Source organism: Drosophila santomea, chromosome 2R (assembly GCF_016746245.2).
Source record: "Drosophila santomea strain STO CAGO 1482 chromosome 2R, Prin_Dsan_1.1, whole genome shotgun sequence".
Classification (NCBI taxonomy): Eukaryota; Metazoa; Arthropoda; class Insecta; order Diptera; family Drosophilidae; genus Drosophila; species Drosophila santomea.
Genome location: NC_053017.2, coordinates 5,352,444 through 5,366,535, shown reverse-complemented (window position 1 = coordinate 5,366,535; position 14,092 = coordinate 5,352,444). Strand labels below are relative to the sequence as shown.

Below are 14,092 nucleotides of genomic sequence, written 5' to 3'. Positions count from 1 at the left end.
CATAAATTACAAATGCATGAAAAATTTTATATCCGTGTTGTGCACTTTTGGTTTTATTTTTTGTTTTGTCTTTTAACCTTTTTGTCCAGGTTTCCTTTTTCATTGTTTTTGCTCCTAGGTTTCTGCTTTTGGCGGTAAACGCAACGAATGTTGCTGCTGCCATTTATGTTGCTGTTGTGCCAGCCACATGCAACGTTTGCCGCCAGTCGGGCAAAAGTTGGACAGATATCGCACATACATATACACCTGGATCTGGGATCTGGGATCTGGAATGGGATTGAGGTTCACCCAGAATTGTCCGCAAAAGGTGGCGGCAAAGGTGCAGTGCGGTCAATGCGTTATTTGCAATTCATTGCTGCCATGGGAATCCGAATGGCAAAAGGCAGGAAGGTGGGTGGCGAAGCAGATGGAGCTGGCCAGGCGACAGAGTAGCACACCGTTCATGGTCCGCTTTCAGCTTTATGGCTTTATTTTTTGGGGCTGCCGCTTTTGCTATGCAGTGCTGTGCTGCTTGTGCAACACATTTCGCAGGCAATTTAAATGCTAATCAATTTGCCGCGTTTAACGCTCCGCCAGCAACATGGCAATCTGCCCCACATGCCAGCAAATCCAATCCAGCCACCCACCCATCGAAACACAGCATTGCACACAGCACACAGCACACAGCACACAATTCAAACAAACAAGTCGCCAAGAATTATGAAAGGCAGCGAATTCTGCACAGGGCCCAAAAGCGGCAGCCAAATGAAATAATAATCACTGGCTAGGGAAATAAATATGGACCGGGAATGGAAAAAAGCCAGAGACGCGCAAATTGCATTCGCGCACGAAAATCTTCGGTGCTAAATTATAGTTCATTAAAAAATTTCGGTAGTTTGTTCGCGAATTACCCTTGGAACTGTTTAAAATATACATTTATAACAGTTTTATCCAACTTAAAAAAATGGAATTTAAATCTGAATAATATATTTTACAAACTAGCCATGGCCGCAGTGCTAGCAATTTTTTTCCATAGCCCAACCGGTGTTTGCTTTTTCTAAACCAGACCAGAAAACACAACCAGAAAAGCCAAGGGAGTGGGGAAAATAGTAACTGGACAGAGAAAAGTTATGAGCGATGTGCAGGCTTAAAAAATGCAACACGTTGCATTTGAATAAAATGTGCGAGTAAAAATTGGGCGACCAGAGCGCGGGGTATTTTTTGATAAGCGGAACGAGTGTGGAGCTATAGATAACAGATTACAAAAAATATAGAACAAACTTTTGATTTATGGCTTCGGCTCGAAGATTTGTAGATGCAAACATAAACCGAAATCGAAATCGGTCGCACTCTAAAAAGCGAGCACTGATTGTTGTGAAATTGTAAAAGAAAAAGAGACAATTCTAAAAGTACGTTTTAAAGGTGCTTCAATTCGGAAACTATTCTATTCCCGTGAAGTTTTGTCAATGATTTTAAAAATCAGGGACAACCAAAAGAGAAGTACTTCAATATACATAGATGATATAAAAAGACCAGCAGCAGATGGAGTAGAGTCAGAGAAGAAAAAAAACAGAGCCGAGATAAAATTTCATTATGTCGATTTTGTGGATTTTCCTAAGTAAAGAGAAAGCTGCGGGGGAAAACATGACGAAAAAATGAGGAAAATAGGAAGCTCGAATGGCTGCAAGTGGCTCAAAAAGTGCCTCAAGATGTGGCAGCATTGGTCCAGGACAGCAGTTACTTTGCATCTTTTAAGCACTGCTCCTCGGACGGGGGGACACAAGGATAAAAAAGCAATGTCAGTGGGAAAATTGAAGGTAAAGGGATAAAGAAGTTTTCATTGGTTTCGGCTGCGGGCTGATGCAGCCGAAGCAGCTTCAGGTATTTTCTCATCCTTTTTGTCCAGGCTCATCAAAATCATTCATTTGCATGAAGCCAAATTGCCAAGCTAGAAGCCAAGAATTGAGTTGAATTGATAAGGATTTTTATGGAATTCTAGGGGTGTCTTTAAAGATTAGGATATGGGAGCTTAGATATTATAAAATACCTAACATAAATGATTAGGATTATTGAAGTCTCGATCATTTAAGCTTTAAAAATAGAAGTCAAATAAAATGATTAGTGATTATGATTTCTATTATTTCATAAATTTTAATATTCTAGTCTATGCTCTACTGATATGTTTACTAATAAAAGTGTCATAAAAGTGTCCAATAACTCATTCGAAGTTGATGAATTGTGTCGGACGATTATAGATTTTTATTGCTGACGTTTGTCAAAGTTTTAATCTCGGGAAGCACATAATTATTACCCAATTTTATTGGATTTCAGTTTCAAAAAATGTTGCTCGGAGGTATTAAAAATATATTTTAAGAGCATACTTAAAACGTGGCGTTTTGAAAAACCTCCAGGCGATGAAGCACTTTCTTCAAGATCCTCCCCGTGTTTAATTTGCCAACCCTAGTCCTGGTTTCGCCACCCTTTCCGCACACTCAAAACCCCCAACCGCCCAGAAACCACAAAATCCCCCTTGGGTTTATCCGCTTTAAATTTGTGTTTATCTGGGCACACGACTCGATTAATTTCTGTGAGGAGGGTGCGAGGGGGGCAAGGCAAGGGCAAGGACTAAGGCGGCTGGGCGTGTATTTAATTGCCAAGGACAATTAAAAACAATTTTGCAGGCACAAAAGAGTTGGCGATAAATTTAATTGGCCCGCTACCGTAACGCCCATTGATTATTTTCGGTGCGGTGGGCGTGGCAGGGCACCAAGGAGCACTTTTCACACCTAGTGACAAGGTGTACAGGGTTGCCATCGCCCAAGAAATCGGGTGGATGTAGATGTGGCTGAGTTTTCTGTTTGGCTTTCCGCTGGAATGGGCGGCAATTTATGCGGCTGTCAGTTGCAGGGGCAGCTTGGATTTTTATTGGCACCCGGCACGCAGCCAGAACTTCCTCTCAAGTAATTGCATCGAGCACATAAATCAATTGAATTGCATTTTCATGCGACAAGTTTGGCCAACCCTCGATTGTCTGCAAGTGAAGTGAAAGCCAAAAGTAGTTTTCCTCCAGGGCCTGCCTCTCATCTTTTTTAGCTGGCCCTCGAGCGTGGCGTAATCAATTGAAATAGCATGCAATGCGTCACTGGCAGAGCCAAAGCCCCACCAGCTTCGGTTCCAAATCGAAGCCAACCCCCTTCGAAAAGTGTGGAATATTCTCCCTTGTTTGCAATGGGACACGTAGGAAGATTATCGGCGACTTCGTTTATGGCTTATCAAATTAAATGATTAATGTTTCCCTATGTTTCCTCCTTCTTTGGAAAATGTCATCAGCAGCTTCCAGCTTGGCTTTTTCAATTTTATTTTCTTCCCCGGAGTTGAAATGTTTTTCGTGTTGTGGTTGTCACTTCGGTTTAACTTTCTTTCAACATTTTATTGAGAAAGTTTTGTTTGGGGCGACCTTTATGCTTAGTCTAGATTTGTGGCTGGCAAAATTGTTTCCAAGTGTTTAGTGTCAATAAGATCGAAGGAATTAAAACTAACCGAAGGTGTCGTGTTTATTGGAAGTGCTCTTGGGTTGCAGTTTTTATTGGTGGATGATCATGTGAACGCAGTTGGAAACTCGTCTTCTCTTTTCATCTGTTGAATTCTATTATTTTAAACTCTACTTAGGACCCACCATATCCACTCAAATGAAGTAATTTGTCAGTCACTGAGTCATTTTAATATACGAGTATATGCGTTTTCTTTCGCTCCACATTATCCTTTCACTCTCATCATCCAATCATGGTTTCACTTGCTCCTGCGGCGCACTCAAAATTCTCAAAATTCCATCAGCTAAAGTTTCCACTACCCGCGGAGCACATGATCCACACACACACACTCACAAACACACCCATCACATTAATCAGTCAGGACGGACAGTGGGACGGACAGAGGAATACGCACTCAAAAGTATAACTCATCAGGGCACAAATTACAAAGACAAACGATGACTGACAACCGCAAGGCTTTTTCGGCTCCCAAACGGATGGGTCGGGAAGTTGGTCGGGGTCACCACTTAGCACCCACAATCCACAGAGATGCAGTTGAAGTCGAGTGGCAGGGGCATGGTCCGAGGGGCAGGGACACGAGCGTTTTTGTTAATTAAACAAATGCCGCAGTGACATGTGCACATCACGAGCGATGTGATGACTTTGCCGGGGTTTTGGTTTGGGCCGCTGCGGTTTATGCATCTGCATTCGTGATGGTGGTATGCATGTGCACCATCTAGGGTCGGAAGGTCGGATAGTTGGGTGTTTTTGGGAGGGTTGACTGGATTGGGTGGCTTGGGTGGCTTGGGTGGGTCGGTGGTGCTGAATACAGTACCCACTGACAATTCCGCTTGACAAAAGCGCACACAAATAACGGAGGAAAACAGGCGACATCGCTGACAATGGCTCCGCATGCAATTTAATTTATTTCAATTGCAACGGAATTATTACGACAGACGACAAAGTGCCGTCGCAGAGCAATTTACCCAGAATCCCTGGGCATTCTACTTCTTTGTTTCGCCCCGCTCTGCCCCAAAAACGCAGCTTCTTTATCGCTTTTTTAGGGAATTGTTAATAAACAAATTCATGTGCGAAGAAAGTAAGCGCAGCCGGCGTCGATTTCAATTAAACAGACTCGTGGCTCCCGTTGCCCACTCAAGATGATAACGACCGCAGTGGCGGTGGTGGGGGATTTATGAAGGGGGTCCTATGGCTTTTTGCGCCAAAAAACAAAAACTCCCTCAGAACTTTTGCTTAATTCGGCCCCCAATGGTGAACAGCTCCATGGGTGCTATTAAATATCAATTCAAGCTAGCAAAATCCAAAGTGTTTGTAACTTTACATAAAATTTATGAAAATAACAAGTATTCGCATGGGTATACTTTAACTATGAACTAATATTAATTTTATTTTGAGTATAGAGTTATATATAGAATAGGAAAGGATTTCGACTGTAGTAGTCACCTACTACTGGTCTACTTTAGCGAAAAATCGTGATTTCGTTATGTTTCGCATAAAAAATTAATTTGAAACTATTGAACGGAAAGAAGCCGTATTTAATATCTTTACTTTGATCGACTTCAGTGTACTCGAACTCTTAGTAACGTCCCCATTCGAGACACCCAATTCCCGTTGCCAATTCCCAACTGCAATTTTGCAATTCTGACCCATCGTGGGTGGTTCTGGGCATTCAGTTTCGCCACTGTTGTTGATTTCGTTGTTGTTGGTGGGGCAACAAAACACTTTTATTTTTTGTGTTGTTATTGCAGTTTTTGTTGTTGTTTGGCTTGGCCAGTTTCAAGTGTAAATTAATTTATGAGGCACGCCATGGAGCCGGCGCCAGAGTTGCGGTCACCGACACCCCCCTCGAACCCGCCCATGAACGATGCTGAGAGGGGATGGCGGGGAAATGTCAGGCCGAGTGTGAAATTTCATATTTGAATACTCGCCAAAACGTTGACAAATGAAGTCTGCATAATTGGCTAACATTTGGTCACGGAGTTGAGTGCTTTTTTGAATTTGAATACAGGCTGGAAATATTTTGATTTATTGGGCGACCAGTCGGTTGGATATATCAGGTTAACTATTTGGTAAATATCAGCAAAAGAAGTAGCAGTAAGTAAGCAGTAGTAAGTAAGTAGTGGTAGTCGAAAAATAAGTTACGTGTAGTTGCATATGTCGCGAGTTCCTACCTAACTTAGTTCTTTAAAATGATTTTTCCACTTTTTTTGGAGATATGTGGAATTATTTAAAAACCCCATTTTTTTAGTATAGCGATGAAAGAAACGCGTTGATTTAACTCACCTTTCAGCGTGCCGATGAAAAACAGAGCGACCAGCAAATTGAGATTGCCAAACATGTTGATTGTTGTCGGATTTATGTTTCGAATGGCTTCCTGCTCCTTCTGATATCTGCAACGGTAGAAGATGAAAAACAATGAATATGTAAATAATTATTTATAGCTGCAGACGCGCCCGTGAGTCAGTCGCTATAAGCGACAGAACAGAAGGCGGCAATTTGTTTGATTGTTTGGTCTGCATAATAGAGACATATCTGTATAGAGGGTTCGAGAATGGGGCCCAACCCTGGAAAAACAAGTGCGGAAGAACGCCAGATGTCACCTGTGATCAGTTACCTGTTCCATTACCTGTTAGCTGTTACCAGTCACCGATTCACTGTCATCATTCAAATGTCATTTTCCTGAGGGGCGGGCCACAAATTGCCGATTGGCACGCCACCTGACGCTAATCAAAACTACACATGCACTTTTGGGGGCCAAGGGCCTTTGGTTCGTTTTCCCTCTCCCCGTAGCAATTAAGCTTGGTTTTGTGTTTTGGGCCTGCTAAATTTTCATTACTGTGGCCATTGTCTGACCCAGGAACAGGGGGAATTTGAATTCGATTTAGAGCCATTGGTAAGCCCACGTTCTCCCCACAGTTCCCCTTTTCCAATCGCTCGATGATTGTCATCGTAGGTGTGACTAATTGTTGGTCATTTATCTTCTTTGCTTTCTTCTCGAATTTGATTTTTTCTGTGCTCCTCTGGTCTCTTTGTTTTTCGCTTTTCCATGGAAGTCATGAATAATTTCCGTTCTAAATGGAAAGGCTTGGCTTTCCCTTTTTCCTCGCCTTCTTCTGTGACTCTAATTGATAGATAATTGAAGGTCTTGCTGGGCAAAGGCGAGGACTGATCAATTGGCTGTATAGCAGGCACCAGATGAATGAATCCCCTGATTGAGTGACGTATAAGATGGGCTTAGGTTGATCATGCATGTTAAGTCCATCGATGGGATGATGTCACTTCGGGATTGGTTGGCTTCGTAATCTTAAAAAGGCTTTAACGGAAAAATGCGTAACCACGTTTCTTAAAAACATGTTTGGTTTAATAAAACTTATTTGTTCACGGCCTTTATTTTGTTTCATAAAATATGTGTACTAATTGTTTATAGGCAGATTGAATATTTCTATCATTTTCCTAGTTGAGTTTAAAATTTGCAAAACAATCGCTTTTTATTAAAATATAATCACTTTGCGGTTCAAATCTAAGCTTCTTCAACATTTAACTATAAATTGATTTGGTTATAAATTCAAAAAATAACACGCTCTTGTACAATTTATTAAACTTTATGCAGGCAGGCATCGTATCTATATCTTTAAATTCGTTGCAATGTGCCATGTGCTCCCAACATGATATCTAAAATCTGTGACACCAAGTTTTATTTATAAATCTCATGTGGGTCAGTAAAACTTTTTGATTGACAAATGCAAAAGACATTTATGGTGCGAATAGAATAAAATCAAATAAATTAGAGCCTCGAATGGCTGTCAGAAAAGTGTTTGCATGCAGATGTAAGCTTGGGCAATTCCACCAAACTAGACTCTGGCTATCCGGACTGTAATGTGACTTGCATGTCCGTGTATCTTTTGTATCCTTCTATCTGGGCTCCCCTTATCCGCTTCCTTTGTATCTGTTCGCTGCCACCGTAAACAAGTCGGCAAAGACCCACTGCCATGGGCAACCGCCCCGCCCCCTTTGGCAGGTGAACTTCCCGCCCCCCTAGACAGGTGCACAAAACCGAGCCCTAACATAGTCACACACGTCTCATTTTCCCTCCGCATTTCGCTCCTGTTTTCATATATCTGCTGGCAAACTAATTTTAACGCAAATGCGATACTGTCGCAAGTGACTGAGACCACTCCCCAGCCTGTTGTTGGGTTTCCTCCGGTGGTTCAGGTGGTTTAGGTGGCTCCAGTTGGGAGTGGTGCTTGTGTGTCACCCTGTCAGCAATACCCTTACCCAGATGAGTCCTTGGTGACCTCAAGTGTTGGTAAATGTCGAGGTTAGATTCTTATTCGTAGGGGGTTTGGAATAACATACACAATTTACACACGTGTATTTGTTCATTTATTCGATGAAAACTTTTAAGTTTGACTAGTAAAGAATTTCCTATGTATCATATTTATATTTATAAATTTCTATGTTCGCTAGTACAAAAATAGGTTGGTAGAATTAATCAATTTATCTTTATATTTTTTTCAGCAATCTAATCACAAAAAAAAAAATCTTGAACTTTGCGACACTCACGTTCTTTTCGGTTTGCACCATAATTTACATTATTATAAAGTTTACGGACGAAAATCAATGAAAAATCTTTAAACAATGGAAACTCATTTTAGAGCAGAAAAAACGGAAACATATACATTTCATTCTGACAAATGGTCATTACGGTCAAAGTTCGAAATGAGGCAAAAGGAAAAGCGCTGCAAGTCGGAAAATAGAATCGTTTTTTCCTTATTGAGGTATTCACCAGATCCGAGACCTTTGCAACAGAAATGTGTGAAATTCTATGGAAAATGAAAAGTTACCAGAATCTCCACCCCTGCCGTTTTGCCCTTGGCTGTGGAAAATTGAAAAGTTATCAATTACCGATCCATTTTGAGTGATTGAGTCTTCCAATATACGCCCACTTTGAAATGAAAGTCTAGCATATGCCAAAATGCTTTGTTTTTCTCGGTTTTCCCCCGCCCATCTCACATTTTCCGAGCTTCTTTAGCTCAGGTTACAATTTTATGGCCCCAGGGCGAATGAAGGTAATTGAATTTTGGTTCTTGGCCAAGCGGCTGATAATGTGGGGCTAACGAATAATGTTCAAATTACCAAACGAAATAAAGCACAACTACTACACTAGATTACGGTTGTAATTATTTGAAGTTATTGCTTGCTAAAGGTAAAAATCTTGTTAGAATACTGTTAAATTGAATACGCTTTTGTTAATAACATATATTTATCTTGCTAACTTATCGTGGTACACACTTAAACTGTAATCATAAAATTCATAAAAAAAATCATTTGTATAATTTTCAACAAATCAGCTTCTATGAGCTAATGAAAATACACCCACAACAGCAGCACTTAATTCGATTCACCCACTGAGCCACTTGACTTGATTGAAGGCAGATCAAATTGCCCAAAAAAAAGCCAACATAATTATGATGAAGGGAATTAATTAATAAGTCCGTGCCATAAATACCGAAATATATTTATATTGATAGGGAAATGCAAGAACTCCATTGCGAGACCAAATAAAGAGGAATGTGTTTTTAGAATTTATTATGTTGGTGTGGGCGGGCCACTTGCTGGGTTGCCAAATCGATTTCAAAACTTCATAAACAACCCGGGCAAGAATCCCCCTTCGGCACGATTTGAGAAATCTCCGCTCGACCAATAAACTGAAAACAACAAAATCAGCCCCAAAGAGAATCGAAACTTATAAACAGCAAAAGCTGCAGTTTGCGCGCCTTAATTTGTTTATTTTGTGCTAAAGAGCAACACGCATCGAGTGCCATAAAAAATCAACAGGCAGCATTAAACAAAAAACGCGCAGTGGCAGGGGCAAACTTACAGAATTTATAAACTGTGCGAACTCTGGGCAAGGGGCGGGCATAAAAAAGGCGAAACTGAGTCGAAAGGGAATATTTATGCAAACGTCAATTGGGCTGCAATTGAATTGAGCCACGAGGCATGGCGCATAAGGAATGAAACATGAGGCATGAGGCACGTACTTTCAGATGCCTCACCCAGAAGCGGGATCTGTGGGATACCCTTTGTGAAAAGAGTTGTTCTGGGTGTGTTTTGTTTTACTAAGCTAACACTACATCGCTTATTTACATGTTAATATGTGAAACAAAGCGTCTTTAACAGTTTAAATTACCTATCTAATTTGAAATTAATGCAATGTTTTCATTTATTACATATTATTATATTATATAAATATTTAAATTATAACAATGCAGATATTTTCAAAATACATAATAACGATAATTAAACAAAGGTAAGTTTATAAAAAATGTATTCCTTTATATTTTTAATTGCGCTTATTGTATGAACTTTGGGTCAAAAAAACCTTGCCTTTGTGATACCAAATTGCATATTATTAAAACTAGCCAATAAATGTCACTATACACATTGTTTATTGTTCAATATAGCAATTTTAATTGCCTTGTAATTTCAAACCCAGAGCATTTCCAATTCGTTTGTCGACCGTTCGTTCGATTTGTATCTTTTATTAGGAGCTCCTCCGTCAGCCCACCCGAATTGATATACAAGGCAGACAACGTGACGTATGAGTGATGATGCGTGTGCCTCTCCTTTGCCCCGCCCCCTTTTCACCACCCACCATGTAAACATTCAATTCGATAGTAGCAGCATATGATTGCCATATTTGCCATAGCGCCAGTTCCGAAAAGTGTTCGATAAATGGGAAATTAGGTTGCAACGACGCCGGCGCCAATTCAAAAAAAAGTAAAAAACAATCGGAAAACGAAAAGAGTTTTCACTGGCACTTGTTTATGGCCGTAGAAGCCACTTGAGGCTGTTGGAAAATCCCCCCCTTTCACCAAACTTTTGCCTCCTCTAATGGCCAGCGCTTGATTGACTGACGAGCGAACGAGTTGAATGATTGCCTGCTGCACATATTGATTTGCATCTAGTGGATCGTCCATTTGCCGTAATTTGCCTTACACAATGCCATAATTTATTTGATTGATATGCCATATATGCGCACAGTGTATACATGTGTCATCTCTCCACATATATATCGCATGAATTTTAAAATTATTTGCCTTGGCTTCTCGCCATTTGTTTGCCGCTAATTTGACTGTCAATCAATTGGCGAATGCAAAAGTTTTTTCTGGGCCATATAAATATTTTCCCGTTTGTTTCATAACATTTGCTGACGTTCATTGTTTGATTTCAGTTATGTTCTGCATACAGATTGGGACTTAAAATCAATATTATTTTCTGGCATTACGCAAATAATACTTTTAACTTTTTACCTCTCTTTACATGATATGGATCATTTTGTTTTAAACATTGTTTGAATATCAATAATTTAAACATTTAAAACAATGCGTACTATGCTAAGTACTTAAAGTCTAAAAGGCATAACATTTAATGTCAATTCAATCTCAATCCCTTCTTTTATTTAAAATAAGTAAAAAAATAAAAAAAAAAAGAATAAGACATTTTCAATCAATTCCGGACCGCCCACTTTATGCATAAATGTATTATTACATTTCCAAATTGCATATTTTTAATAACTTCTTTAACAGATTTCCATAGAGAGCAGAGGGCTCGAATTAATTGTGAGACATCCGAGAGCAGGAGTCATTTCCAAACAAATTTTACCGAAGAAGCAGAAACAATGGTTTTATTTAACTTTGGCCCAGGCCATCTCAATTGGGAATATGCCAAAAATTTGCAGAAAAATGGAATACAGGGCAGAGAAAATAGGATTTTACTTTGTACAATTTTGGCCCGTAACACAACCGTCATCGTCATCGCCTTGGCCATCATTTATTCATGACAATTTTGCTTCTTTCAGCTGCATCCTGGAAATACGTAGTGAAAACCGAGTCACAACTATGCCGATTGCTTTTAGGTGAATTTTCCTGCAAATGAAAAACCCATCGATAATGCATACGAAAAACCGCAGCAAAACGGGGTTAGAGGAAATATAAAGCAATTTTCATCCCATAACTCAGTGAGGAATATACCTTTATCTTTGGCCAGACAAGCACAGTTGGAGTTTGGCTTTTGGGGCAGAGGTTCCCATTCTGACGTCGAAAAAATTGCGTATTTTCTATAGCTTCAGCTAGCTGACAGGGGGAAGCCCAAAATTTAAACTGTGCAAATGAGTTGGCCACAAAATGTCAGTTACAGACACCTCACCAAACTTTGTTCCCCTTTTACGAACCGCAAACGCGACGAAATTTTCGGGGGAAGAAAACGCAGAGAAGGAGTTGGTTAACGTTTTCTTTTTCCCCCATTTCGTGCAAATAAAATCAATCAATTTTCGGTCTGGCAAGTGGCAGTAGCAACCAGTGGAAGCAGCAGCAAAGCAGTTTTCTAAGTGCTCTTCCGACACCGAAATCTATTTGCCAAGGTGATGACAAAAAGTGTGCAGACGGGGAGTGGAAAATGGGGAAAGTATTGCGGAGAGCTACGACTACTTTTATGCAGGATGGGCTCAAATTGTCAGTGAAATAGTGCGAAGAAGTACTTGGGACTGGCAACAGCCGAAAACTTAGCTATCGTTTTGTAGTTAATTATTATTATTTTGCTATAAACAAAACAAAATTAATTATACTCTTTGTATATCAACTAAACTAGTTACTTGACTATATACATATATCTTTGACTATGCATATACATTTATATGTGCCTACATTTTTATTCATTCTATTTGAATAAACTTTTCTAGGCTCACATCCCTAATTTACGGCATTCAAAATATTCACATTGAGACGATACTCCTTAATAAGTCATCGATTTCCATGGCAGTCGATACAGACCCACTTTCGAGTACGGTTCCGTAATTAATAGAATCAACTGGAGAGCAAACCCTCAAGTGTTGAATGATTTAGCAGGCCCTTCCCCCACCTCTATTTGAGTTTACAAGCGGAAAGCGGCGTAGAATTTTCATTAAAAAAAACCGCAATGGGAATGGGAACAGAGAGTTTTCGAGCCCTGTGTCGATTTGTGTGTAATGCCCGAAAATAAAAATCAATCAACACGTTCGCTTAATAGACCATCGACTCTCCGCTCAGATGTAAATGTATCTGCAAGATACATCTTCGAGTATAAGTATTGCACAAAGACAAATTGCTTTTGTCTCTAATTTTAACACGACTTTGACGGGCTCTTCTTCTCTCAACTTTGCTTTAATTTGTTTGCCGTGGGAGTGGAAAAATGTTCACACGGCTAAGGTTTTTTTGTCTTCGATTTTGTCTATGTTTTGCTTGAGTTCTGTTTGGAATTGATTGGCGCACGTTTTGCGCGTGGCTAAGCAAGAAAGGGAAAACATAATAAATACAAAGGAAAACTTTACTCAATAAGCAAAAAAACAAGAGGGAGTACAAGTACACAAATTTTTTATGGGGGCTCCTCACGAAAAATGCATTTCGAAAATTTCACATTTACATTTGGGGTTTTTCACCGCTCTGCTTTATCTTCCTCGGGTTCAATCTTTATTGAATGTCTGCCCGGCGTCTCCAACTTCTTATTTTTTTCTTCTTTTCGTATTTTGGAGGCAACAGCACTTTGTGGGTGCTTAAAACAGCTGACAGGCCCCACTGACAGATTGATGTATGTTGATTCTCCCTTCTGCCGGCTCCCTTACCCTGGTGAATATTTTCCACACTCTTAATGAAAATATTTCTGTTTGTGCTATTTTCATTTGACTTTGCGGCCTGTTCGAAGATTTATGTCTTTGGCGGGATTTTCGCCCGTCTATAACCTGAGTTAATTTTTATTGGGGGCTAATAGGGCACGAACCTTGGTGTTTCCTCAGTCTTTGGCGTTGGAGACTCATTTGACATATTCCCTCTTAAACAGAGTGTTTTACAAATTTTGGATTTGTTTAACTTACGAAAAGGTCAATATCTGCATTTAAATGCCAAGCGAAGTAATCAACATCTGAGGACTAAGCCCCATTTTCATTGGCGATCTTTGAATAATTTTAGTGCACGATCTAATGATCCTCTTCGGAAATGTATTATATATTAAATCCTTAGGAACAGCGTAGATAACTTGGTGGGGCTAAGTATTGCAGGTAAATTCTTAATTTTAATATTCCAATATTTTCAAGTATCTTGACTTAATTTAGTTTTTATGTTAGTATCTATGATGTAAAATACTTAGGTAAATAGGTATATTAATTGCCAGTTTACCACTTTAATCCATAACGTTAACCCTAAGCAAATATATACAATTGTGTTATTTTAAAAACCATATAAATTTCCTCCTCCTATGATCAACAAAGCCTTTGCTTATCACCAATAAAAGCAAATAGTTCTAATCAGTTTATTAAATGTAAGCTTAACTTCTGATTTGGGTAACAATCTTAATCTTCCGCTGAGATTAAATCACTTGGACAGTTTTAAATTTATTCAAATCCATTGACAGTTGCTTGATATATTCCCGCCAAGGATTTTGCCAATTTTAAACCCATTTTCCACTGCGACCACAGGCGAAGCAAAACTGGCTGAACGCATAAACAAATATGCCAAAAACATAGTAGAAAA

The 14,092-nt window shown here is 39.6% G+C and overlaps 1 protein-coding gene across 2 annotated transcripts in view; it reads right to left on the bottom strand.

Annotated features, from left to right (window-relative positions):
• Nucleotides 1–14,092, bottom strand: part of LOC120446081 — a 71,923-nt gene that overhangs the window by 57,148 nt on the left and 683 nt on the right. For both annotated transcript variants that reach the window (XM_039626863.2, XM_039626864.2), the window contains exon 2: nucleotides 5,814–5,920. In XM_039626863.2, coding sequence (XP_039482797.1) covers nucleotides 5,814–5,868 — 55 coding nt within the window. In that variant the 5' untranslated portion in view covers nucleotides 5,869–5,920. The remainder of the gene's footprint in view (nucleotides 1–5,813; nucleotides 5,921–14,092) is intronic.